Below are 27,555 nucleotides of genomic sequence, written 5' to 3'. Positions count from 1 at the left end.
TTTCTTTTTGTGTGTAGAAGAGAAATATAAAATTAGTTAGGATATCTGAAAAATTCCAGATATTTCTAATAGTGTACACTGTAACAAATTCAGGTTTTTGTATATATAAAAAAAAAGCATAAAGCCTTATAGTAAATTAAGCAACTTTATCTTACGATTACAGGTTTAAGAATGACATATTTTTTAACATATAAGCTGTCATTGGCATTTTATACATTCATAGTAAAGTGTGAAATAATGAACATTTCAGTTCTTTTATATATCCATCCTTGGCATGAATAACTTACTTCATAAAATGTTGCTAGGAAGAAATATTATCTTCTATGAAAGTTTCAGTGCAATGTTTATGGGGAGCGGGGTTAGGGAGAGATTGTTTCCTTTGTTTTTCATTCTAGCTACACTACTTTCATACTTTTTGTAATAGCTAAATGGTCTAGAGGTCCATTATCTTATGTTGTCTTCTGTATTACTAAAATGACCATATTGAGTGTTTTATTACTCTATAAATTACATAACCTTTAACAAAATACCAAGGCAGTCAGCTATAGTGTTATGTCAGAGGTGGTGTAACATTTAGAATATTTTCCTAAGTCATTTGGTATCACTACCATTTTTTTGTTGTACTCCATAGCCTTATAACGAGAAGGAATAACTCCCAGAGCATGAAGAAAGTATTAGTAATAATGTTCATTATATAGAAAAAATGCCTAAATGCAATGAAACTTTTCCTTCATTTGAAATTTCAGGTATTCATATTTGTAGTGTTTGTATAAATGTATGAACACTAGTAACAAATACTTGTTTCCTTTATTCCATATTTGGAATAAATGCTTTTTCAAATAACAGTTTCTTTATCACATAGTGATAGAAACCAGAACACTATCTTGATTGACAAAGGTCACACTTGAGGTTGATGACTTGACGTATTTTGTTATTCACTTAATTTTATTAAATTTGAGCTTTTAAGTAGGTGGAGTCTTTTGGATTCTTTTTAAATATATAGACAATTTTTTAAATTACTATTTTTTTTAGGAAGAGAGTGTGTGTGAATGGGGGAGAGGGGGGAGAAGGAAAGCAGGGAAGACAGAGAAAGAGAGAGAGAGAGAGAGAGAGAGAGAGAGAGAGAGAATATCTTAGGCAGGCTCCATGATCAGCAGGGAGCCTGATCCCAGGACCCAAAGTCAAGAGTCAGGGGCTCAACTGACTGCACCACCCAGGAATCCCAACATATAGATAAATGTTAGCGGATAGCTCCATTTTAAAAATAGCTTGAAGTTTGTAAAATAGGTCATAATAGTTTTTTCCCATATAATAAGCAAAGAAAATATTTATTTGTATTGATTTACTCATTTTTCAATTGAGATTGGCACATGAATTGTAAACATTTCTAGCAGGGACATCATAGTTGTATGGGTTATCATAGTAAATCTGAATTTTCAGTTTTTGACTTAGCATAGTAGTTTAAAAAAGGATCTTCTTTTTTTGCCAAAGATTCAAGAATCTTAACCTAAGGATCACTGAACAAAAACTATGTTTTATTTCAGGGCAGCATTAGTGTACTTGTTTTGATCATAGTTTTCTTTTACTAAATAGTACTTATAATTCTAAATCAGACTGTAATTAATATTATTTCATCACTTGTAATTTTATATAGTCTCCTTGATATTTACATTTGCATTATACCTGTGACTAGTGTTTAAGAGATGTTTCAATAGATTATTTCATCATATTTAATGAAAATAATACTTATTAATTGTATATTTTAGGTGTACTAAAAAGACATTTATGTACAAAGTTCTATAACAACTTCTGGGTTGCATAGTATAAGATGCTAACATGTTTAAAGTAAGTAGCATTTAGCTGTTGAAATGTTACCTACAAGGAAAGGTTAATCATAATAATAATGATAGTAATTAACAACAATAATACTTTTTGGAAAACAATTGTTATATATTCTCTGTGATAGTTTGTAATTGGAAGAAGATCGTAGTAGATAACAATCTGAATTTTGTAGAAAATTCTATTTTCTTTGAAGCTTTTTCATATAAAAGTAATATTAAAACAAATGTTATATTTCTAACAAGATATTTGACTATTGGTCATATGACCACTTAAATAAGTGGATTCTTTTTTTCTTTTCAAAGCATTATAATTTACTTTATAAACTGACAAAATTGTAGAGCAAGTATTATGCCATTACATCATGGGGAAAACTGAGGTACAAGAAAGAACAGTTGATTTGGCTAAAGTCTTTTAGGGTATCACTGGAGAAGCCCCATTTTAACTAAATGATTCGCCTTCTTGACTTGACCAGGGGAATACTGTGGATTATTTGTGTGGAATTATCATATTTTGCTTCTCTTAATCAGTCTTCAGTAGATAAATTTTGGCCTTCTCCTTAGAATGCAGTTGCCTTAATTTAAATGGCTTTGTGTCACATTTATGGCTGCATTTAAGTCATTTAACTGACTCTTTAGTAGTATTGGTAATATCATGTTAAGACTTCGGAGTTCATTCAGATACTGTGGTTTTTAAAGTGTAAGATCTCTGAACCATATAATGTTTGTGTGTCAAGAAGTCCCCAAGACCATTTTGATGTTCAGTGATTACTAAGAGGACTCACAGGGCTCAGCATAGTCATGCTTATAGATAGGATTTATGATAGACAAAGGATATAAAGCAAAATCAGCAAAAGGAAAAGGCTCATGGGACAAAGTCCAGAGGAAACCAGATACAAGTTTCCAAGAATCCTCTCCCATGGAAATCTCATGGGACATACTTAATTCTCCCAGCAGTGAAAGTGACAACACATATGAAATGCTGGTACTAAGAAAGCCCATCTGAGACTAAGTGACCAAGGTTTTCATTGGAGGCCGGTCACATAGGCAAACTTCTGGTTAGTGTATACTAAAATTCAAGACTCCCAAAAGGAAAGCGGGTGTTCAACATAAACCACATTGTTTATACAAACAGGTTAGGTACAATGAATGACTTTTAGCAGTTAGGCAGTGGTGGGAACCTTCCCACCAATTGTCATCCAAGGGCCAGGCTTGTAAGCAGTCCTTTCTGAGGAGAGCAATTTCAAGTTAATTCTTTTTTGTTGCTGTTTATTTTTCTCCAGCTTTACTGAGTTATAACTGACATAAAACATTATATAAGTTGAATACGTACAACATATTGATTTGATAATTACATAATGGTTACTACCATAAGGTTAGCTAACCCCTCTATCACATCACATAGTTACCATTTTTATATTAAGAACATATAAGATTTACCTTCAGTAATTTCAAGTACATAATATGGTGTTATTATTATTATTATTATTATTACTACTACTACTACTACTACTACTACTACTACTACAATAAATATAATTGGCTCAAGGTAACTCTTTCCTGCAGTCTATCATGATGTGATTATGTTCCCTTCTAGGTATGTGTGGGTGTATGTATCTGAGGCAAAAAAGTTTTAAATTTAAACCCAAAGGCCATAGTTAAAAAAGATTCATTTTGAATCACTCAGTAATGATTTTTGTGCAATTATTTTTCAAAATTATTTGAAATCTGTCTTAGAGTCTGGATTCACTTCATACAGATCACAATAATAGATAACTTTTTGTGTTAGGCAGTCTTACTAAATGTTTTACATGTCTTCTTATTTAATCCTTATGTAACCAATGTGTAGGTACTATTATTCTCATGTTAGATAAGGAATCTAAAATTATTTCTAAATTAATAAAAATGCTAAATAATAAGGAATTGGTTCTAGTACATTTTAAAAAATTGAAATGTTAAGAATATGTCTACTGATTTTTTCCATATTTTTTTCTTGCCATGTATTGAATATAATCAAGAAGTAGCAAGTGCAGATAAGCAATGAAGGAAGAAATAATCTGATGTACTAAGTTGATTTCTGAATTTCTTTGTTTTATAGTTTTTTTAATTGTGGATTTTCTCTCTCTTGTTCATATAAATAGAGAGGATTATTGTTGGGGGAGGGATACAAATAATATAAAGATTACATGGGGCAAAGATGGGTAAGGCATATGTGACATAAAATGCTTTAACACTTTTTTTCCTATAAAATTAAAAATGTATACATTTATTTATTTTTTTTTCCAAGTCGTTAGATGACCTTTCAAATGTATCTTCTGATGACTCAGTACAACTTCATGCTTACATTTCAGACACTGGTAAGAGACTTTGTGGTACAATTTTTGCTTAAAAATTATTGATTATTATTACACCTGGATTATTTTCCACATATATTTTTACAAACCATTTTTCTCTTCTATAGTCGTATTTTTAAGTTACATGTTTTTCTGCATTGTTTTTTGTTAACTTCTAAAATGTTTATTGTGTATATGGTTTGATATATACTTTGTATCATGTTTGATGATACCTTATATGTATGTTAGAATATACTTATATATCTTCCTTCTCTAAGGTTGTTACTGTTAACACTTGGAAAAGCTTAAATTCTAAGCATTTTGTCATAGCTAATAAACTTGAAACCCAGTCTTTTCCTCTTGTTTGTGTCTAGCTGATAACTGTCTGCAGAATTCTTAAGAAATCACTTGGGGTAGATTTTAGCTCAATCTTTTTCATAATGCAGAGTCAGACTAGATAACTGGGTTAATGAAACTTTGGTATAGGAGCTTACAGAAGTTTAAGGAATGCTTGGATAAGGTGAGAAACCTCTAAAATTTTGTGACTCAGTCAGCATACATGCAAAATGGTTAGTGAACTGAGGAAAAAAATCAATTTACATCATTGCCACTGGGTTATTAGATAATGCCAGTGAGTAGTAGGTAATGGTGGTTTACTTGTCCAGCCTCTCACTATTCCTAGATTACAGGATTATGTCTGTCAGATTACATTTGAAATATTACCATATTGAGGTATCTCAGTTCAATTTCGTGCTTACGTTTTAGGTACTAAAAAGAGATCTTACAGTACCAATGCAGTTTAAAAGATAATTTACATCTTTTTTTTTTTTTTTTTTTTTAAGATCTCTGTTTTCTTTTGCTTCTCACTGGAGCTAGAATCTCATTTTGCACTGTGTTACCTGCCATATTTCTGAAATAAGTTATTTATAATTGCTGTCTAAGTTGTTCTTTTATCCTTTACAGTTAGTTGGTGCATACACTACCTGCTCTTAAGGGTCATTGGATGACACCTTTGTCAATAAAACCAGAAGTTTTGTTGCTTTTCCTTCTAGCTTTTGTTATAGTTGTTTCACTGTTGTTTCAATTTTCCTTCCTGAAATGTAAAATTCTTTTTGAAAGTCTCTCTTTTCTTTGTTGGTTTGTCTTCCAAATGGGAGGATATTTCCAAACTGCAAATATTCGATATTTGTCCTTATTTCTTTCTTGAGGACCTTATACTTTATGTCTCAAGGAAGATACTCATGTTCATGTTTCTTTTGTGGATCTTTCTTTTCTCTAAACATTCTGATTTTCTAGCTCCTTTATCCATTTATTTAAAAGTATTTATTAGCTTCTTAAAATGTATGGAAGCACTAAAAGCATTTTTAATAAATTGTTATTTCTGTCAGACAAACTTAAGTATAAATACTAAAGAGGCATCATAATATAGTTGTTAAGAGCATAACTTTTTTCCCATTTGCGTGGGTTCAAGTCCCAGCTCTGCCACCTAATGGTTGGGTGAACTTGGCAAGTTCCTTAACTTCTGTGATCCATAAAATGGATCAATAATAATGTGTACCTCACAGAGCTGTTATGAGACTAATTAATTACATTAGTAATTACGTGAGTAGCCATTATATATTAGTGTTTGTTCAATAAATATTTTACCAGTTAGACTTCATAGTCTCTGAGTCTAGATTTTATGTTTTTAACATCTTATTACAGGAAGTAGAACGTAGATTCTAGTGAAGTGCTTCTCAAGGAGTGATCCATGGGCTACTGAACACTTCTCTTTGTGAAATCTTTAAAATCTACTAGCTAAATTCAGCAATGTACTTAGTGATGAGAGCTTGATTTACATTCTGGTCTAGTTCCTTATCTCATTCTGGATTAGTGACACGTAGCTTGTACATCACCTGCCATAAGTAACATTGTCTTAATGAAAGCAAAACCTATTTCCACTGTAATATCTCACCGTCATCTTATAATAAATATATGCAGCCTCATTATCTGTTTTCAAAATCAAATTACCTTTTTGTCTTCTGCACAACCTATTCTTCCTATTGTTCATGCACCCGAGTCATGAGCTCCTCTGCCTGTCAATTTGTGAGAAATCTTTTTTAGAATGCTTTCTTAACATTCTTCCCTTTGTTTCTTTTCTATTCCATCCTAGTCTTGCTCTTGTTAACTTCTAGTTGGTTATGATTTGTTGCCTAATAGGCTTCTGCTTTCTGTTTTCTTTCACCAAACCTCTCTTGAACACAACAGATAAAACTGTTGCCTCATTGCCGTGCTAACTGTTGAGTGGTGCTGGTTCTATAATAGGATGAAAAAGTTCGGTGTAGTTTGTTCTGCACAGGTCTCTGTGAGAAGGATCATTGGAAGAAGTGAACAGTGGATAATAAATAATGTTACATAGAGCTAAAGTCTCAGAGAGTGAAGCAACCAAAGTCTATCCCTAATCTTATATTTTGACAAATCAGGAAATTGATATTAGATAAAAAGGGAACAAAGGGCAATTCTGAGTAGACAGTGAAAATCTTAGAAAAATGTTGATGAAAGCCTAAAAGATTAGGTTTCTGTCCAAACTGCATTTGCCAGTTTGGATTTTTAGCGTTCATGCTATTAAAATAATTTAGTAAGATGCTATGCAAACCCTTCTTGGCCTAATTATATACAAAATACAAAATATTTAGTCAGCCACTATTTCCCCTCACAATTATGGATTAATGTAATCTATTATTAGAAGAGCAATTTATACTTGTGGGCCAAGTGGTAGTCTAAAGTGCTATTGGAAATCCTGCCTTCCACGCATAGAAAGGCTGAAAACAGTAAAATAAAAATAGCTACAGGGAGAAATGTACAGGTGCCATAGGCCATGACGAAAAATAAATTTAGGAAAGCAAAGTGGAGTTGAAGCCAGGGAGCTCACAGGAGCATAAACATTTCTATCTTGATTTTATTTTTTTTTTTATTTTAATCAAAAAAGATTTTTTTTTTATTTTAGAGAGTGAGCGAGTAGGGGAGAAGGGCAGAGGGAGAGAGAGAGAGGGAGAGAGGGAGTGAGTCTAAGCAGGCTCTGTACTTAGCATGGAGCCCCATGTGGGGCTCAATTTCACGACTCTGGGATCATGACCTGAGCTGAAACTGAGCCACTCGGGCACCCCTGCTATTTTGATTTTTGAGAGCATTTTCATGTCTCTCAAATTTAGAAGTGGCAGGATGAGCTAAGGCCATAGTAAGCTGGAACCTAGTACTTCACATGAAGCCCAGAGTAACCAAGGGTGGCTTAATAGGAACGAGGAACTAGAAAAACTTAGCCTGGTGTCAAGAGAATAAAACAAAGAATGCCAAGATCATGTCTGGAAATGGTACCCACAAGAAATTGAAAGCCCGTCTTGATTCCCAGCGTGGGTGTGTCTAGATATAGCCATCCTCAAGTGATTGTGTACCACAGGGTCTCCTAGCCTGAGAGGATATTAAAAACACTCGTAGAGATAAAAGCTAAGGCAAGAATGCAACACTTTGTCAAAAGAACCAAAATAAAATCATAGAAAAAAATACTGTAATTGAGACTGAGGTCAGTGGATGGATTAAGAATCAGACCAGATATAGATGACTAGAGACTCAAAACTTGTAGAGACCTGAAGAAACGATCTAGAATACAACACTAGAAGGAGGAAAGAAACTGGAAAATAGGAAAGAAAATTAGAGAAAATGATTCACAACAAATGTCTTAAGTTTAGTACAAAATCGGAACAGGTTTTGAGTTTACCTCACTAGGATGCTGTGTAGGAAAATGTCTTTAAAAAAAAAATCTCCAGAATGAACTACATTTATAAATTTTTGATAATTGTAAACAGTAAAGAGACTTGCCAGAAGTCCATGAATTGTAGTTCTTGGCTTTTGCTTTCTGTTTGGTGGGAGAGATATTAATTGAAGTACAATTGAATAGTGAAAGCTAGTATCAAAGGTTGTTATTTTATATCTGTTACTTTTCTTTTATTAAATATGTAGAGAATAATGTTACATTATGAGGCGGTAGTGTGGTGTCATACTAAGAATAGGTACAAGCTCTTGAGGAAGTGAGTCGAAGTAGGTAGGTATCACTGTGTGGCTAGTAGTGTCATCATGAACTTATAATGTGAATGTGAGTCCAGAGGATGGGAGTCTTTTATCCTTTGGTGACATCCTTTTGTCTCAGTCTGTCATTTCAAATTCTTCTTCACTTCATGTTCTTTTGTTTGTTTTTGTTCTTCATCTTCCTCTTCTGTGTGTGTTTTGCTCCTCTTCATTTTGTTTGAAATGACTAGTATATGCTGACTATGACCCATATGCTGTGGCAGGCGTTTGTAATGATCATGGCAAGACGTACGCGTTATATGCTATCACTGTTCACCGGCGTGGTCTTAACAGCGAGGAGATGTGGAAAACCTATCGCCGTTACAGCGACTTTCATGACTTCCACATGAGGATCACTGAACAGGTAATCCTCCACTGAACGTACATTTTCGAGTTTGTGCATTTTTTGTTGTTTCCTGATTTGATGTTTGATTCTAAATAGCTCTGAGGATGCTAAGATAATGAGCAGAGCCAAAGGAAGTAAGGTAAGAATTTTTGTATAGTCAGCATAATGTTAGAATGATTAGGAGCATTTAACCAGTAAATCAGTCTTAAACCAGTTATAACCATTGTAGACTAGTGACAAAATATCAGTGGTCTGCTTTGGAAAATTATAATGAATGTATCTTTCTAACTGTGTGCGTGTGTGTGTGTGTGTGTGTGTGTGTGTGTGTGTGTTTGTGTGTGTGTTGTGCTTTGCAAGAGGTTTTTGGGATTTGGGTTTGGTTTAAGATATGGAGGAGTATCACTGTAGGGCATTTTGTGTTTTTATTTTGGACAATATAATCCAGAGCTATAGTTATTTTAAATAGTATCCTTACCCAATAGTGTAACAGTTAAATCCTTGGTCTATTAAGTTGTTTTAAGAACCGCAACCTAAATTAAGTTTAACATTAGCCAATTAATGTTTTAATTCTTACTAAATACATCCCTCTTGTTTTATAGAAGTATGTGGACGCTTAAAGACAACAAATGTAAATGAATTATTTCTCTATTTTACTTTTTATTAAATACTTTTTTCCTTAACTTAAAAAAAAAATAGATCATCATCACATGAATTGGAATATGTGATCTATGGAATGTAACTTGTGAGAATCTGTGATTTCATTCAAAGTTTGTTAACTATACATGCTGGTTTTAAACCAGTAAAAATACTGATAATTAATGGTGACATCTGAATGGACAGAAGCTTTGAAATGACATTGTATTATCTGAGTAATCAGAAAATATCTTTTTTCAGTTAAGATAATGGAAAAAATATGGTTGGCACCATGATCATTTCATTAAAATACTCTGTGAATAGAGTGAGATAAACAATTAATAGCTTAAAAGTGATTAAAACCAGATTAGGGTTGACTCCAGAAGCCCATATGAAAAATACTATTTTAAATTATATTCATAAGGAAATTAACAACTTTGGACATGTCTGTTCTTCTGTTTTTGTTGTCTTGGTTTGTTTCTTCAGCTTAGATTGATTTTTTTGCAGAGGTGAAAGAATTTTCTGTCCCACATTGATGAAATAATTGCTTTAATTTTATAAATATTACCTATTTTAGAGTCTAAAATCCCACAGCTTATATTATCTTTCTTCCCATCCTCATATATCAACCAAACCTGATAAATTTTAAAATAATTTGAATTGCTAAGTAGTTTTATTTACTTGGAAATCAATGGGAATTTGGAATAATGTGAAATTTTCTTTGTTTGAATAGTGTTAACTTTTTACTATTAAGAGGAATAATAACTGCATAATTTAAATATTCTAGGCAAGGACTGTAAATATCATGTTTATGTTTACATATTGACAATTATAAGTGAAGAACATACTTTAAAAAAAAAAACCTTCATTAATAGAACAGTGCATACAGAAATTTCCTTTTACAATACAGCAAAAATTCAATGAAATTAATAAAGTGAATTCATTTTTATTTTTTATTACTTTTTTTTTTTTTTTTAACATTTATTTATTTGAGAGACCGAGCACAAATGGGGGAGCGGCAGAGAGAGAAGAAGACAGAATCTGAAGCAGGCTCCAGGCTGTTAGCTGTCAGCACAGAGCCTGATGCAGGGCTTGAATCCACAAACTGTGAGATCATGACCTGAGCGAAAGTCGGTTAACAACTGAGCTACCCAGGTGCCCCAAGAGAAGTCATTTGTAAAAGGGCTCATTGCAGGCAAAGTGCATGTGTTTTGACTTTGTGTTTCTTATCAAGTCACAGTAGTGTATGATTACTTAGATTGCTCACAGAGCTTAAGAATTTAAAAACAAAGCTTCTAAGTGAAAATGTAGCTTTAAGGAAAATGCTGAACATTTGTGAATAAGACCCAGGCTATTCGCCTTTTAGCTCTGCCTTATCTATATTTTTTTTTAATTTTTTTTTTTTTTTTACATTTATTTATTTTTGAGACAGAGAGAGACAGCATGAACGGGGGAGGGTCAGAGAGAGGGAGACACAGAATCTGAAACAGGCTCCAGGCTCTGAGCTGTCAGCACAGAGCCCGACGCGGGGCTCGAACTCACGGACCGCGAGATCATGACCTGAGCCAAAGTCGGCCGCTTAACCGACTGAGCCACCCAGGCGTCCCTGCCTTATCTATATTTTTAAACTCAAATCTCTCATAAAACAGCAGAAGAAAAATGCAGTGATTCATAGTAATTCATCAGTTGGTAACAGTACAACCTATTGACACAAATAAATTTTAACTCCATAGAGCTCTTCAAGTGTTAACATTATTTTAAAACAGATTTTGTTTTCTTAACTTTGTGATGTAAGCTTTTCCAGTCTAAATATACTATCATTTTCTTTACAGATGTTTTTAGGCTCATTGGATGTTTTATTGATAAAGATTTATAAAATTGAAAGAAAATAATTAATATTAAATATCACGTTATTTTAGAAATGGCCTGAACTATGCATTTATTTATTCAGCATATATATATATATATATATATATATATATATATATATATATATACACATACACACACACTGAGTTTTTTCTGTGTGCCTGGTACTGTTCTCAGTGCTCAGAATACAACAGTGAGCAAGACAGACCTAGTCTTTGCCTCTGGGAGCCTACATTCTAGTAGACACTGTGCAATTGTATTATATTGAGTGAATTGTATATTAGCACAGATAAAATACTAGTGATTTAAATATTAAGTATGCTTTAAGGTAACTGAGTAAAAGTATTTATGTGCTTGGATATAAACAAATTTTGAATCCTTGTAACGTTTAAAAAATATTTTAAAAATATTTAAAAAATAATGGGGGGCACCTGGCTGGCTCAGTCATTAAGTGACCAACTTCAGCTCAGGTCATGATCTCACCATTCATGGGTTTGAGCCTCATGTCAGGCTCTGTGCTGACAGCTCAGAGCTTGGAACCTGCTTCAGATTCTGTGTCTCCCTCTCTCTCTGCTGCTTTCCCATTCACACTCTGTCTGTCTCTCAAAAATAAATATTAAAAAAAAAAATACATTCATGAATTTTTGCAGAGAGAATTATATTACCTTTCAGGGAATGGGCTCCCTTTACCTTGTATTTAAATATAATCTTTAAAATACCACGATTATAGTAAGTTTAATTAGAGTATAAAATTTCCCCATTTTTCTTTTTATAATAGCAATATTTGAGAAAACTATCAGTCCTATATGCTTCTGTTCTAGACAGTTTAAAAAGGAGTTTGATAATCTTGGCTTTAAGAAAATAACTATTTTTGTGGCATTTAATTTATTTCTTTTTATTAACAACATTTAATAATTTAAAGTTTCTGAAATTAAAAAAATTTCTTTTTAATGTTTATTTTTGACAGAGAGAGAGAGAGCAAGTAGAGGAGGGGCAGAGAGAGAGGTAGACACAGAATCTGAATCAGGCTCCAGACTCAGCCGTCAGCACAGAGCTCGATGTGATGCTTGAACTCACAAACCACAAGGTCATAACCTGAGCTGAAGTCAGACACTTAACCAACTGAGCCTCTCAGGCACCCCCAAAATAAATTGTTGTTTTATTGCATACTGTTATTCCCTTGATGTATTAATTTGCCAGGGCTATCATAACAAAATATCATAGACTAAGTGGCTTAAACAATAAAAATAATTTTCTTGCAGTTCTGGAGGTTAGAAGTCCAACATCAAGGTGTTGGTAAATTTGTTTTTTTCCTGAAATATCTCTCTTTGGCTGTCAAATGGATGCCTTTCTTAATATGGCCTCACATGGCCTTTTCTGTGTGTGCTCACGTCCCTGGTGTCTCTTTTCTCTTTGCGTGTTCAGATTTCCTCCTCTTATAATGATACCAGTCATATTAGATTACACCCACCCTGAGGGCTTTGTTTTACTTAATTCCCTCGCTGAAGTCCCTGTCTGCATATATAACCCCATTCTGAAGTACTAGGGGTTAAAGACTCAGCATCTGAACTTGGGAGCGCAGTACACTTCACCCATAACGTACTTGTAATAGTAGAATAAAGTATGTATTCTGTAAAATTAAATCAGTAGTTTAGGAGAGGTGGGTGGCCAACATGGCTGAGACGTAGGGGAATCTGTACTTCCCATGTCTCTCAAACAAAGAAGGGCTGAAGCCAAAGGACTTTGAACCCCAAGAGTCTGGGAGGAAAAGAAACTAAGTTTACCAGGGAGAAACCAGGACAACCTGAGGGGCCATAGGGCTATTTCAAGGAAAAAATTAAACCATACCTGGTGGAGGGTCCAAAACATCATTACGAGTAGGGAAATAAAATAACCAAAGTCACAACAACAGAGAGAAAGTAACACTCTCCACAAAACACTTCCTGAAGGGCCAGACCCTGGACAGTGTATGACCCCCTTTAACATAGCAGTGCTCGCAGATGTAGAGCACACATGACAAGCTTTTAAAACTCATAAGGGACAGAAAACTAGCCAAAATAATGCAATGGAAGAATTCTCATCAAATTCCAGGAAGAAATGACAGCTAAAAAATTGATCAAAACAGATACAAGCAACATAACTGAACAAGAATTTAGGAATCTATTGCCACAGAGATCAAGAGTTATCATGAATTTAAAAAGTGCTATAATGAGGTGCAAAATAAAATGGAGGTGGCCACAGTGTGAACTGAAGAGACAGAGGGGAGAATAGGTGAATTAGAAGATAAAATTATGGAAAAAGAGAAAAAAAATCTAGGATTATGAGGGGAGAATTAGAGAACTAAGTGATTCAATGAAACGGAACAATGACTGTATCATAGGAATTCCAGAAGAAGAGAGAGAAAGGGGCTGAAGGTGTTACGAACAAATCGTAACTGAGAATGTCCCAATGTGGGGAAGGAAACAGGCATTGAAATCCAAGAGGCACAGAGAACTCCCTTCAGACGAAACTTGAATCAATCTTCTGCACCACGTATCATAGGGAAACTGGCAAAATACAAGGATAAAGAGAGGATTCTGATAAACAGGCCTTAACATACAAGGGTAGACATATAAGGGTAGTAGCAGACCTATCCACTGAAAATTGGCAGACCAGAAAGGAGTGGCAGGAAATTTTCAGTGTGATGAACAGGAAGAATATGCAGCCAAGAATCCTTTGTCCAGCAAGCCTGTCATTCAGAATAGAAGGAGAGAAAGATTTTCCCAAACAAAAACTGAAAGAATTCATCACCAATAAACCAGCCGTACAAGAGATCCTAAAGGGGATTCTGTGAGTGAAATGTTGCAAGGACCACAAAGTACCAGAGACATCACTACAAGCATGAAACCTGCAGATAACACAATGACTCTAAACGCATATCTTTAAATAATAACACTGAATGCAAGTGTACTAAATGCTGCAATCAAAAGACATAGCGTATCAGAATGGATAAAGAAACAAGACCCATCTATTTGCTGTCTACAAGAGACTCATTTTAGATCTGAGGACACCTTCAGATTGAAAGTGAGGGGATGGAGAGCTATCTATCATCCTAGTGAAAATCAAAAGAAAGCTGGAGTAGCCATACTTATATCAGACAAACTGGACTTTAAAAAAGGTTGTAACGAGAGGTGAAGGGCATTATATAATAATTACTGGGTCTATCCATCAGGAAGAGCTAACAATTATAAATGTCTATGCACCGAATGCAGGAGCACCCAAATATGTAAAACAATTAATCACAAACATAAGCAACCTTATTGATAAGAATGTGGTAATTGCAGGGGACTTTAATACTCCACTTACAGCACTGGACAGATCATCTAGACAGAGAATCTGTAAAGAAACAATGGCCCTGAACGATACATTGGACCAGATGGACTTGACAGATACATTTAGAACTCTGTATCCCGAAGCAGCAGAATATACTTTCTTCTCGAGTGCACATGGCACATTCTCCAAGACAGACCACATAATGGGTCACAAAACAGCCCTCAGTAAATATAAAAGAATTGAGATCATACCATGCGCACTTTGAGATCTCAATGCTAGGAAACTTGAAATCAACCCGAGGAAAAAGTCTGGAAAACCTACAGAAGCATGGAGGTTAAAGAACATCCTGCTAAAGAACGAATAGGTCAACCAGGCAATTAGAGAAGAAATTAAAAAATATATGGAAACAAATGCAAATGAAAATACAACAATCCAAACTCTTTTGGATGCAGCAAAAGCAGTCCTAAGAGGAAAATACATTGCAATCCAGGCCTATCTTGAGAAATAAGAAAGATCCCAAATACAGAATCTATCAGCATACCTAAAGGAACTAGAAGCAGAACAACAAAGACACCCCAAACCTAGCAGAAGAAGAGAAATAATAAAGATCAGAGCAGAAATGAACAATATAGAATCACAAAAACAAAACAAAACAGTAGAACAGATCAATTAAACCAAGAGTTGGTTTTTTGAAAAGATAAACATAATTAATAAACCTCTAGCCAGGCTTCGCAAAAAGAAAAGAGAGAGGACCCAAATAGATAAAATCACAATTGAAAATGGATTTATTACACCCAATCCCTTAGAAATACAAGCAATTACCAAGGAATACTATGAAAAATTATATGCCAACAAACCGGACAACCTGGAAGAAATTGGACAAATTCCTAAACACCCATACAGTACCAAAACTCAAACAGGAAGAAATAGAAAATTTGAACAGGCCCATAACTAGTGAAGAAATTGAATCACTTACCAAAAATCTCCCAACAAATAAGAGTCCTGGACCAGATGACTTCCAAGGGGAATTCTACCAGACATTTAAAGCATAGTTAATATCTGCTTTATTATAATTTATATATTATATAATAATATATATAATTATATATAATATAATAATATATATAATATTATAATATATATATTATTAATATCTGCTAATATTCTCAAGCTGTTCCAAAAAATAGAAATGGAAGGAAAGCTTCCTGACTCATTCTATGAAGCCAGCATTACTTTGATTCCCAAACCAGACAGAGACCCCATAAAAAAGGAGACCTACAGGCCAATATCCCGGATGAATATGGATGCAAAGATTCTCAACAAGATACTAGCAAATCGAATTCAACAGCATATAAAAAGAATTACTCACCATGATCAAGTGGGATTCATTCCTGGGCTGCAGGGCTGGTTCAACATTCACAAATCAATCATTAATAAAAGAAAAGAACCATATCATTCTGTCAATAGATGCAAAAAAGTATTTGACAAAATACAGCATCCTTTCTTGATAAAAATCGTCAAGAAAGTCGGGATAGAAACATCATAAAAGCCATTTATGCTGGGGTGCCTGGGTGGCTCGGTTGGGCGACCGACTTCGGCTCAGGTCACAATCTTGCAGTCTGTGAGTTCAAGCCCCATGTTGGGCTCTGTGCTGACAGCTCAGAGCCTGGAGCCTGCTTCAGATTCTGTGTCTCCCCCTCTCTCTACCCCTCCCCTGCTCACACTCTGCGTCTCTCAATAATAAATAAATGTTAAAGAAAAAAAATTTAAAAACATTTATGAAAAGCCCACAGCTAATATCATCCTCAGTGGGGAAAACTGAGAGTTTTCCCCCTGAGATCAGGAACGTGACAGGGATGTCCACTCTCACCACTGTTGTTTAACATAGTGTTGGAAGTCCTAACATCAACAATCAGACAACAAAATGCAGAGGCATCGAAATTGGGAAAGATGAAGTCAAACTTTTCACCTTTCGCAGACAACATGATACTCTATGTGGAAAACCTGACAGATTCCACCAAAAGTCTGCTAGAACTGATACCATGAATTCGGCAAAGTCTCAGGGTACAAAATCAATGTACAGAAATTGGTTGCATTTTTATACACCCGTAATTAAGCATCAGAAAGAGAAATAAAGACACTGATCCCATTTACAGTTGCACCAAGAACCATAGAATACCTTGGAATAAACCTAACCAAAGATGTAAAAGATCTGTATGCTGAAAACTATAGAAAGCTTATGAAGGAAATTGAAGAAGACACAAAGAAATGGGAAAACATTCCATCCTCATGGATTGGAAGAATAAATATTGTTAAAATGTCAATACTACCCAAAGCAATCTACACATTCAGTGCAATCCCAATCAAAATTGCACCAGCATTCTTTTCAAAGCTAGAACAAACAATCCTAAGATTTGTATGGATCCACAAAAGACCCCAAATAGACAAAGTAATATTGAAGAGGAAAACCAAAGTGGGAGGCATCACAATCCCAGACTTTAGCCTCTACTACAAAGCTGTTATCATCAAGACCATATAGTATTGGCACAAAAACAGACACATAGACCAGTGGAATAGAATAGAGACTCCAGAATTGGACCCACAAATGTATGGCTAACTAATCTTTGACAAAGCAGCAAAGAGTGTCCAATGGAAAAAAGACAGCCTCTTTAGCAAATAATGCTGGGAGAACTGGACAGCAACATGGAGAAGAATGAAACTAGACCACTTCCTTGCACCATACACAAAAATAAACTGAAAATGGATAAAGGACCTAAATGTGAGACAGGAAACCATCAAAACCGTAGAGGAGAAAGCAGGAAAAAACCTCTTTTATCTTAGCCACTGCAGGTTCTTACTCGAGACATCTCCAAAGGTAAGGGAATTAAAAGCAAAAATGAACTGTTGGGACCTCATGACGATAAAAAGCTTCTGCACTGCAAGAGAAACAGTCAACAAAACTAAAAGGCAACTGACAGAATGGGAAAAGATATTTGGAAATGACATACCGGATAAAGGGCTGGTATCCAAAATCTATAAAGAACTCACCAAACTCCACACCCGAAAAACAAATAATCCAGTGAAGAAATGGGCAGAAGACATGAATAGAGTCTTTTCCAAAGAAGACATCCAGATGGTCAACAGACACATGAAAAGGTGCTCAACGTCGCTCCCCATCAGGGAAATACAAATCAAAACCACACTGAGAGTCAGAGTGGCTAAAATGAACAAATCAGGAGACTATAGATGCTGGCGAGTATGTGGAGAAATGGGAACCCTCTTGCACTGTTGGTGGGAATGCAAACTGGTGCAGCCGCTCTGGAAAACAGTGTGGAGTTTCCTCAAAAAATTAAAAATAGATCTACCCTATGACCCAGCAATAGCACTGCTAGGAATTTACCCAAGGGATACAGGAGTGCTGATGCATAGGGACACATATACCCTAATGTTTATAGCAGCACTTTCAACAATAGCTAAATTAGAGAAAGAGCCTAAATGTCCATCAGCTGACGAACAGATAAAGAAGATGTGGTTTATATGTATAATGGAATACTATGTAGCAATGAGAAAGAATGAAATATGGCCTTTTGTAGCAATGTGGATGGAACCGGAGAGTGTTATCCTAAGTGAAATAAATCACCCAGAGAAAGATACCATATGTTTTCACTCATAGGTGGATCTTGAGACACTGAACAGAAGACCATGGGGGAGGGGAAGGGGGAAAAAAAAGTTACAGGGAGGGAAGCAAACCATAAGAGACTCTTGGATACTGAGAACAAACTAAGGATTGCTGAGAGGTTGGGGGAGAGGGGAAGTGGGTGATGGGCATTGAGGAGGGAACTTGTTGGGCTGAGCACTGGGTGTTATATGGAAACCAATTTGACAATAAATTATATTAAAAATAAATCAGTAGTTTAGGATAATGTAGATAAGTAATATTCTGGAAAATTAAATATTTTTAGGACACCTTGAAAAAATAAATTTATTTCCATAAGGTATGATTTTTTAAAAAAAAAAATTCTTAAAACCAGGAGCTCTCCACTGGACATTTGATCTAATGAGGACCTATTTTAATACTGTTGTGGCCAAACAAATTTATGAATATCACTCCAGCATAACATTTTCCCTGTAAATTGCATGTTTCCTTTTTTTGTTTTTGTTGTTGTTGTTGTTGTTGTTGATTTTTTTGGGGGGGAGGTTGCCTTTGTTGAGGCAAAAGAGTTGCCTTTACCTTTCATGTATAACATACAATGAACTTATTCACATTATAGTGTCAAGCAACTATCTGATTTGCCATTCCATTTAAAAATTTATCAGAATGGGATACCTGAGTGACTCAGTCGGTTGAGGCTGACTTTAGCTCAGGTCATGAACTCGCGGCTCGTGGGTTCGAGCCCTGCATATACTCACTGCTGTCAGCCTGTCAGCGCAGAGCCTGCTTTGAATCCTCTGTTCCCCTCTCTCTGCCCCTCCCCCACTTGCACTCCCAAAAATAAATAAATATTGAAAAATAAAATAAATTATCTGAATCTTTCTGTTGGAGATATAGATCATCCTGCATCTTTTCATTTCCTCTTTAATCTCTGCACCAGGAATGAATTTTCTCTATAGATCCATTATTGTTGATGTTTTTAAACAAAGAATGGTTTTAGAAAGTTTGTTTCACTTCAGGACATGTATCACATGGGAAAGACACTAATTGAAATTAATTGAAATTTCAATTACTAGACTGCTGGCCAGGCTTAGTCACTAGCTAAATGACTTTGCTCTTACACTCTGTTAGCCCCTGGTACAGTTAAAATTTGTGCTTTAGCAAGGCACAGCAGAGTACTGTATATGTGGATCTTTGAAGGTGTGCCTAAATGTTAAGTCTATAAATGCTAGACTTAGAGGGTGTATACTTTGTGTTTGTGGCCTTATAAAGATAAGATACATATTAATGGCTCTTAGACTTTTTCTTAGTAATCTGTGAGTTCATTTCTCATGTGTTTGGTGGGGAAGAAGTGTCAGTGTTACACTATAATTGTTTATATACAGAGTTGTAGTATAATTGCAATCTGTATTTTGAAATTACCTTTTGTTTTTAATAGCTATTACAATGATTAACTGATTTAAAGTCATTAATAGTAAAAAAGATTTGTTAGATTTCTTAAAGAGCCAGAAACTCATGGATCTTTGATCATTAAAAATATATTTGCTAATACTTTATTCGTAAGTCAAAATGTTAAAGAAAACACTTTTAAAACCTTTTAGTATTGATAATTCTGAACAAAATTGGGAGTTTTAAAATGAAATCCCATGTGGACATCACCCATCTTTATTAGTTATTCATGTTTGTCATTCTTAATTGAAAATACTCCTTTATTAATAAATAGCATTACTACTGTGTTTTGGACATATTTTCTTATTTTTGCTTAGTATAATGCATTGCAAAAGAATCTGTTAAAGATGCTTTTGATAAATAGAGGATTGTTATTTGGAAAATACTTTTTTTCTAGAAAACTAAAATTATTGAATGTATTTTATCTTCTAGTTTGAAAATCTGTCAAGCATATTGAAGCTTCCTGGTAAAAAGACGTTTAATAATATGGATAGAGATTTTTTAGAAAAGAGAAAAAAGGATCTAAATGCATATTTGCAGGTAAGTCCTTGTTTATTATTACTCATGGATTTTTATTTTAATATAGCGTATAGATATAGTAGATTTTTCTTTATTAAGTAATGTTTTAATATAATAGTGGAATAGAATACCACCTTTGAGTAGCATGTCCAATGTGACATGCAGTCTGCTCAGTAATTTATCAACATTATTTCTCTGTTTATTGACGAAGAAGTTTTCTAGACACTGAGTGATCAGGATTTTGTGTGTTCAGGGTTAGACGCATACACCTATCTTTTCTACATTACTGTAAAGTCTAGGTGTTTGATGGTACACCAAACAGTTTAATGTTTCCAATTCAGTGGATAGTAGCTCTTCAAGGTGTATCCAAAGCTAGCAGATTTTCATTCCTGATAAATGCTTCCTATGGTCCATAATGAGTCTAAGGCTTCTAAAATTGTAGGATAGTTCAAGAGAGGAATAGATTCAAGGGACTGTTTCTGACATGTAGTATTTTAGATTTACAGATTTCTGTCATGAAATAACAAAATTTGTCTCACAAGTTACTTACCTCATGAGCTGTTAGGACTCCCCGAAGTAACTTTGTTTTAGACATGGGTACCCAGATGCCAGATATAATAATGATACTACATTATAGTTCTTTATTCCAATGAATAATTTGCAAAGGTTTACTAGTAGACCCAGCCTCAGCCCAGGTATATAATGTTCTATTATTTAGATCCCCACTCCATCCTCTAGAACAAGGATCAGCAAATGGCAGACTACAGACCAAATCTAGCTCACCACATGTTTTATTAAGTTTTATTAGAAAACAGCTATCCATTTAGTTTATTATCGTCTGTTACTGCTTTTACATTACTACAGCAGAGTTGAGTAGTTTCAGCAAACACAGTGGGCCACAAACCTGAAATAATTACTATATGAACCTTTATGAAAGGTTTACTGACCCTGCCTTAGTATTTAGTGAAACTTAGCTAATGCTATACTGGATATTTTGTTGGGAAAGTTTCTCTCTCTCTTACACATTTATAAAAGCATTTATAAGTTCAGTTTGGTTTATTTATAACCATAATTGTAATTCCATGGCATTATTATTTCCTGAAAGGATAGTAAAAACATATAATCTCTTACTATTTACCTTTGTCTTCTGACTTAAAACTGAACGTCAGAAATGATTGGTATGACTCTTGTCAAACATTTTGATTTTTTTAATGTACTAGCTTTAATTGTGTAAAAATCTATATCAATTATTAGATATAGAAGATAACTACCTTCTTCCAAGTCTGGCTCCTTAAATGAATCTTTTAAAAGTGGCTGTACCGTATATATTGTATCTAATGAACTCAATGTATGTCAAAACCTTCCACTGAAGGAACTAAGTAGTAGGTTATGTCATTAACAGTTGTGAAGGCCGTATTTTGTTTTCGTGCTTCTTTATGGTGCTTCAGAGTTTTTATTTGGATTATTTTATGTACTTTCTATTAATATTAACATTAGAATTAGAATGTGAATAACATAAAAGTTTACTGTTGTGGATCTTTATAGTATAAACTGTAAAGCCTGAAAATGGACTACTGGAGTCTCCCCTTATCCATGGTTTTGCTTTCTGTGGTTTGTTATCTATGGCCAGCTGTGGTCTAGAAGCAGAGATCGTCCTTCTGACGAATTGTCAGAAGGTCATTAGTAGCCTGATACTATGTCACACGCATATTGTCATTCACTTCACCTCATCTAATCATGTAGGCATTTTATCATCTCTTACCATCACAAAAAGGATGGAGACAGTAAGATATTTTGAGAGAGAGACCACATTCACACAACTTTTGTTAGAGTTTATTAGAATTGTTCTATTTTTAGCTGTTGGTAATCTCTTACTGTGCCTGATTTATAAGTTAAACTTTATCACAGGTATGGAGAGGGAGGACTACTGTGGTAAATCCATTCGGACAGCTTTGACATTAGATGCACTGAAAGTCAAAAATAGCACAATGAGAAAAATAGGCACCAAACTGTTAATGATAATAGAATTATTGATGACTTTATTTATAAACTGTATAATTGTGTTTTTTAAAGCACAGAATTAAAATTCTGTATATTCTTAACTTTCTAGCAGATAAAATTATAGACAGGAATAAATTTCCAGTACCATATCAATATAAGATACCATTTTTTTCCTGTTAGTTACTACTAACTCCTGAAATGATGAAAGCATCCCCAGCTTTGGCTCACTATGTGTATGATTTCCTTGAGAACAAAGCCTACAGTAAAGGGAAAGGGGATTTTGCTCGCAAGGTAAGCAGACTATTACACTGGTTTTCTTTATAGGTCCGTTTTCATACTTTCTTTTTAAATAAAACAAAATAAATTTGTATATGTATGTTTTAAAACCAGAAAATTTTCTTAAATACTTCGTGGCATGTTTATCTTCTATGCATTAGTAAACTTACTATTGATAGGTATTCCTAATAAGTATAAACTCCTGTTTTTACATGTAGATTAAAGTCTAACAGGAGCTTGAAAAAAGAAAAAAGATTTTTTGAAATAATGCAATAAGGAAGGTTTACCTGAGATAGGTCACAAGCTTTTCAATAACTTGAGAAGGAACTTTTACTGGGAGGAAATGTCTTATACATGGAATAAGGGTAAGAAAAAATGTTAAATAGTTTATGTTCCCGAAAGTATTTATGTCCCTTGAGTGAAAACGTTATTATTTTAAATGCCTTTCAAAGAATATGAGCTGTACACTTGGAATTAGATGGTAGGTTAAGACAATAAATGACTACCGAAATTGGGCAAGATTGTTTAGTAGGTGAGAATACAGACTTTGGAATTAGTCTTTGGTTTAACTCCTTACTCTCCCATTTACTAGCTATGACTTGGAATATGTTACTTCACCTTTTGGTCCTTTAGTTTTCTCAAGTAATGAAGACGTTCTCATTTTGAAGCGTTGTACGAATCAAATGTGATACTCCTTGTGTTATAGCACCTGGTACATCAGTAACCTCGGAATGAATGTTGGTTCTTAGTAGTAGTAGTGGCAGTAATAACAGGAGAAGTCACAGCACTCGGGAAAGCTGGGTGAATAATGTGCAGGAACTCTATATACTCTTGCAACTTTTTAGAAGTCTCAGATTATTTCAAAATGAAAAACAAAACAAAACCCACAACCTCCCTGCCACTCCTTCCCCCCACCCCCACCGAAAAGACTCTTTTTTTTTTTTTTTTAGAAGATGAAGAAATTGGTACAAAATAAGTAAAAATTAAGCATCAGAACTTTTATGATTTCTCTAGGGTGTTAGGTCTTAATGTCCAAGTGGATGTTAAGATTTTTAAGTGGAGTGTTATAATAACAAGCTCCATATTATGTACCTTACAATGTCGGAAGGAGGGGATGTGGTGGGATTGTCATTGTATTTCATGATTGACATGATTGAGTGGAAATTTCAACTCTGAATAGTTTTATTGTCAGTAGAGATTCCTTCTAGTGTTCCGTCTTTTTGATGTTTACCTTATATGCTCTCTTAAGATTGTATCAATTTTAAGATAAACTAATGAATTGATGACAGTTTTTTTGAGATAAAAGAAACATTACATCAGATCTACCCAATTCTTTTAAAAATTTTTTTTTATTTTATTTTTAAGAGAGAATGAGACAGGGGTGCCTGGGTGGCTCAGTCAGTTGAGCGGCCGACTTCAGCCCAGGTCATGATCTCGTGGTCCGTGGGTTCGAGCCCCACGTCGGGCTCTGTGCTGACAGCTCGGAGCCTGGAGCCTGTTTCGGATTCTGTGTCTCCCTCTCTCTGACCCTCCCCCGTTCATGCTTTGTCTCTCTCTGTCTCAAAAATAAATAAACGTTAAAAAAAAAAAAAAAAAGAGAGAATGAGACAGAGACTGAGTGCGAGCAGGGGAGGGGCAGAGAGAGAGGGAGACAAAGAATCTGAGTCTCCAGGCTCTGACAGCAGAGAGCCAAACGTGGGGCTCGAACCCACAGACCGTGAGATCATGACCTGAGCTGAAGTGAGACACTCAACCGACTGAGCCCCCCAGGCTCCCCTACCCAATTCTTTTTTATCAACCATAGTAGCATCTGTGTGTGTGTGTGTGTGTGTGTGTGTGTGTGTGTGTGTGTGTTTGTTTGTGTAAAGCACATATATGTTTGTATATCCAAACAGCTATGTGTCACTTTTTAAAAATATTACTACTGGAGTTTAAAGATCCTTCCAAATCATTTCTGGAAATCCTTAGTAACATACATTTTTGATAAATCATGTTGGTAATTACCAAGTGCATCTTGACCTCTTTTAGATTGGCAAAATAATTTTATGCATGTCAAGAATTAGAGGTTTTTCAGCTACATATCCTTTTTGGCTAAATTATAATTTAATATTTTTTCCTTAATTATATTTCACTGGACATTAAATAGCTATTAGAGAAAATCACCTGCAAGCATTTTATCCGTGGCTCTCAGAGCTTGAGAAATAATACATTATAACACATTAACTTGGTCACACAATTTGTCTAGCCTTGCAAGACATGCAGGCGATTCCTAGGAAGAGATAAGTAACAGTCTTCCTTTATGCACACAGTTATCTTTCTTCCAGTTTATTTTATTTTATTTTTTATTTGTATGTTATTTATTTATTTATTTATAACATTTATTTATTGTTGAGAGACAGAGAGAGAGTGTGAGCAGGGGAGGGCAGAGAGAGAGGGAGACACAGAATCTGAAGCAGTTTCCAGGCTGTGAGCTGTCAGCACAGAGCCCGATGTAGGGCTCAAACCCATAAACCACGAGATCATGACCTGAGCGGAAGTTGAACGCTTAACCGACTGAGCCACCCAGGCTTCCCTATTTTTATTTTAGAAAGAGATAGCATGAGCCACGGAGAGGGGAGAATCTCAAGCAGGCTCCATGCTCAGTGCAGAACCTGACACAAAGCTTAATCCCACAACCCTGAGATCACAACCCAAGCTGAAATCAAGAGTCAGATGCTCAACCGACTGAGCCACCCAAGCACCCCTCTATCCAGTTTTACATCATGGTATGAGGCATTTTAAGCTATAGTTAGGGATCTAAATTTAAGTTAAAATTAATTTGTGTTGTTACTGATACACATATCTGAAGTGATAATGAATAGGCAACATTTTTGGTAAGTCAGGATACATGTACATTTATGACGGCAATCCATAATTCACTCCTCTGCTTGGTAATTTACACATTTGTTTGTTTGTTTGTTTAAGCATGTTTTAAGAGATATCCTGTTTTTGGAAACCTTGTCATAAGTGATGGACTCTGTTTTTATGCTTCTAAAATTCTGGTTTTTTTCAGGATTAGGCATCAGAATCATTTGTGGAGGTTTTTCCATCCCCCTAGTTTATCCATTCCGCACCCCCAACACAGATGCTTGGACTTTACCCTCAGAAATTAAAAAGCAAAAAGGAAGAAGGATAGAAAAATAAATGGATTCTGTAGGTCAAGGATGGTGCACAGGCAACTATTTATAATTATTAACTAACTCATGATATAGATTTAGGTTCTGTCTTTTAAAAGAGTATCAGTGATAGTTTAGTGTTAAGATAGCATGAGGCTACATATATAAGACCACACAATTTTACACACAAGGGCACATGCACAGAGTTTCATCTTTTTATCCTTTTTACCTCTGTATCTGTGTACCAGTGGTAGTGTTTTTCAAATCCTTCTTCATCTTTGATTTTTGTCCTTTGGTTCTCCTCTGACTTGTTCTTTTGTGACAGTGTCCCTCCTGAATGTTACATATTCCATCAAGCATATCTGTAGCGCTATTGGCTCAGTTTAATCCAAGGAGTAACTAAAAACTCCCAGTTATTTTACAGTTCTCTTGAAATTCACTTTTTGCTGTTGTTTATTAATAGTACTTATTTTATCTTTTCTAGTTTTTCTTAATGAAAAAATCATGAAAACGTTAGAGTAAAGGAATTTTGTCTTCTTGAACTCATCTCTTAACATTGTGCTGTGTTCCTGAAGCAGTGGAGTTCGTTTTTTCTTTTTCTTTTTCTTTTTCTTTTTTTTTCAGGGAACATAATTTGTTTCTGCAGTAGTTTTCATGCAACTCACATTTTCTGGAAAATATTCTTTAGTTTTTTGTATGACTTTGGTTTTCTGTCCCTTTTTTCTTTTTTGTTTCTATTAAAAATCTCAGTACCATATGTAGGCTATTTTGGTTTCTAGATATTTCTCCCTTTCTTAATTGAAATTATCTAACATTTGTACAATCAGAATGTCAATTTTAATGCTTCCTAGCCCTCTGGAGATTATTCCTTTTTATGTTCCTCATCACATTTTCTTTTATACTTCTTCTATTCTGTCTTACTAAAGGATTCCATGTTCCCTGTATAGATTTAAACATTATGTAATGTAATCTAAAAATTATTTAAAAAAAAAAGATCTTAGTTGTTAATTACTTGAGCTTTCTGCTTATTTTATCTAATTGTTTATTTTTCAGTGTTTCCTCAAAATGTCTATGTTATTGTTGCCTTGAATTGTAGCAGAAGTACATTGTGGCTAATTCCATTTGCGTTAATTTCTCTTTGGGAATTTTTTTTTTTTTTCAGGATTTCCTTAATAAGGCAGCCAAACTTAGTATCTCTAACAGTGTATTTTATTTTTATATAAGTGAAAGCTTATATTTTCTAGCAATAGCCTCATCACCCCCAAGCTTTTAATCATATTTGTGTGTGAAAATACAGCTTTAAGACCATACATTTTGAAGACAACAGTTCTGTACTTTTAAAATACAATGAGATATTATAGACTAGAAAATGATTGCATTCTTCTTGTGTATTGATTCTGTTTTTCCCACACTTCTCAGTTAAGTAACAAATCTGATAAAATGAAGTCATGGTATGATATCTTTTCCCCTTAGATGGACACTTTTGTAAATCCACTTCGAAATTCTATGAGGAATGTTTCAAATGCAGTTAAATCCCTCCCTGATAGCTTGGCAGAGGGAATGACTAAAATGTCAGACAACATGGGCAAAATGTCAGAAAGATTAGGCCAAGACATAAAGCAATCATTTTTCAAGGTAAGAAGATGTTTTCAGTAATACCTACAGCAAACTATTTTTAAGTTAACTAAGATTTATTGAGCTCCTGCTTAGATTTACCTTATTTCTTTTCAGAAGTCCACAGCCTTCTAGACATATAGTCTTATAAATAATAAAAAAAACTAAAGAGAATAAATTCTTATCAGAAATGGATACTCTACAATCCAGTCATTCCTCAAGCTCTGCTGTGGTAGAATTGTAAAAGCCAGTGATGTTAACATTATTTATACTGTTATATTCTATTATGCCGTTTTTATTTTATGATGCTATTAAATTCTAAAACAAAGCAAGTAAGCGCTATTGTGCAAATTAGCTATGTTAGTATTCATCAGGAAACATAAAGCCTAATTTCTCCTGATTCACATGATCAAGTGGCTAGATCAGAGGGAGGAAAAATCTCACAGTCCTCTATCTC

General features: G+C 34.6%; 1 protein-coding gene across 13 annotated transcripts in view; it reads left to right on the top strand.

Moving 5' to 3' along the window:
• Positions 1-27,555, top strand: part of SNX13 (sorting nexin 13) — a 134,671-nt gene that overhangs the window by 94,808 nt on the left and 12,308 nt on the right. For 12 of the 13 annotated variants that reach the window (XR_006211493.1, XM_042967838.1, XM_042967778.1 and 9 more), the window contains 5 exons: positions 4,126-4,195; positions 8,497-8,636; positions 19,966-20,073; positions 22,234-22,344; positions 26,958-27,119. Coding sequence is in view for 12 of the 13 variants with exons in the window: in XM_042967838.1 (XP_042823772.1) it covers positions 4,126-4,195; positions 8,497-8,636; positions 19,966-20,073; positions 22,234-22,344; positions 26,958-27,119 (591 nt within the window). In the remaining variant the exon portion in view is untranslated. The remainder of the gene's footprint in view (positions 1-4,125; positions 4,196-8,496; positions 8,637-19,965; positions 20,074-22,233; positions 22,345-26,957; positions 27,120-27,555) is intronic. The other variant, XM_042967828.1, reaches the window with a different exon arrangement.

The sequence above is a fragment of the Panthera tigris genome, chromosome A2, assembly GCF_018350195.1.
Source record: "Panthera tigris isolate Pti1 chromosome A2, P.tigris_Pti1_mat1.1, whole genome shotgun sequence".
Lineage (NCBI taxonomy): Eukaryota > Metazoa > Chordata > Mammalia > Carnivora > Felidae > Panthera > Panthera tigris.
This window is presented reverse-complemented; position numbering and strand designations above follow the sequence as displayed.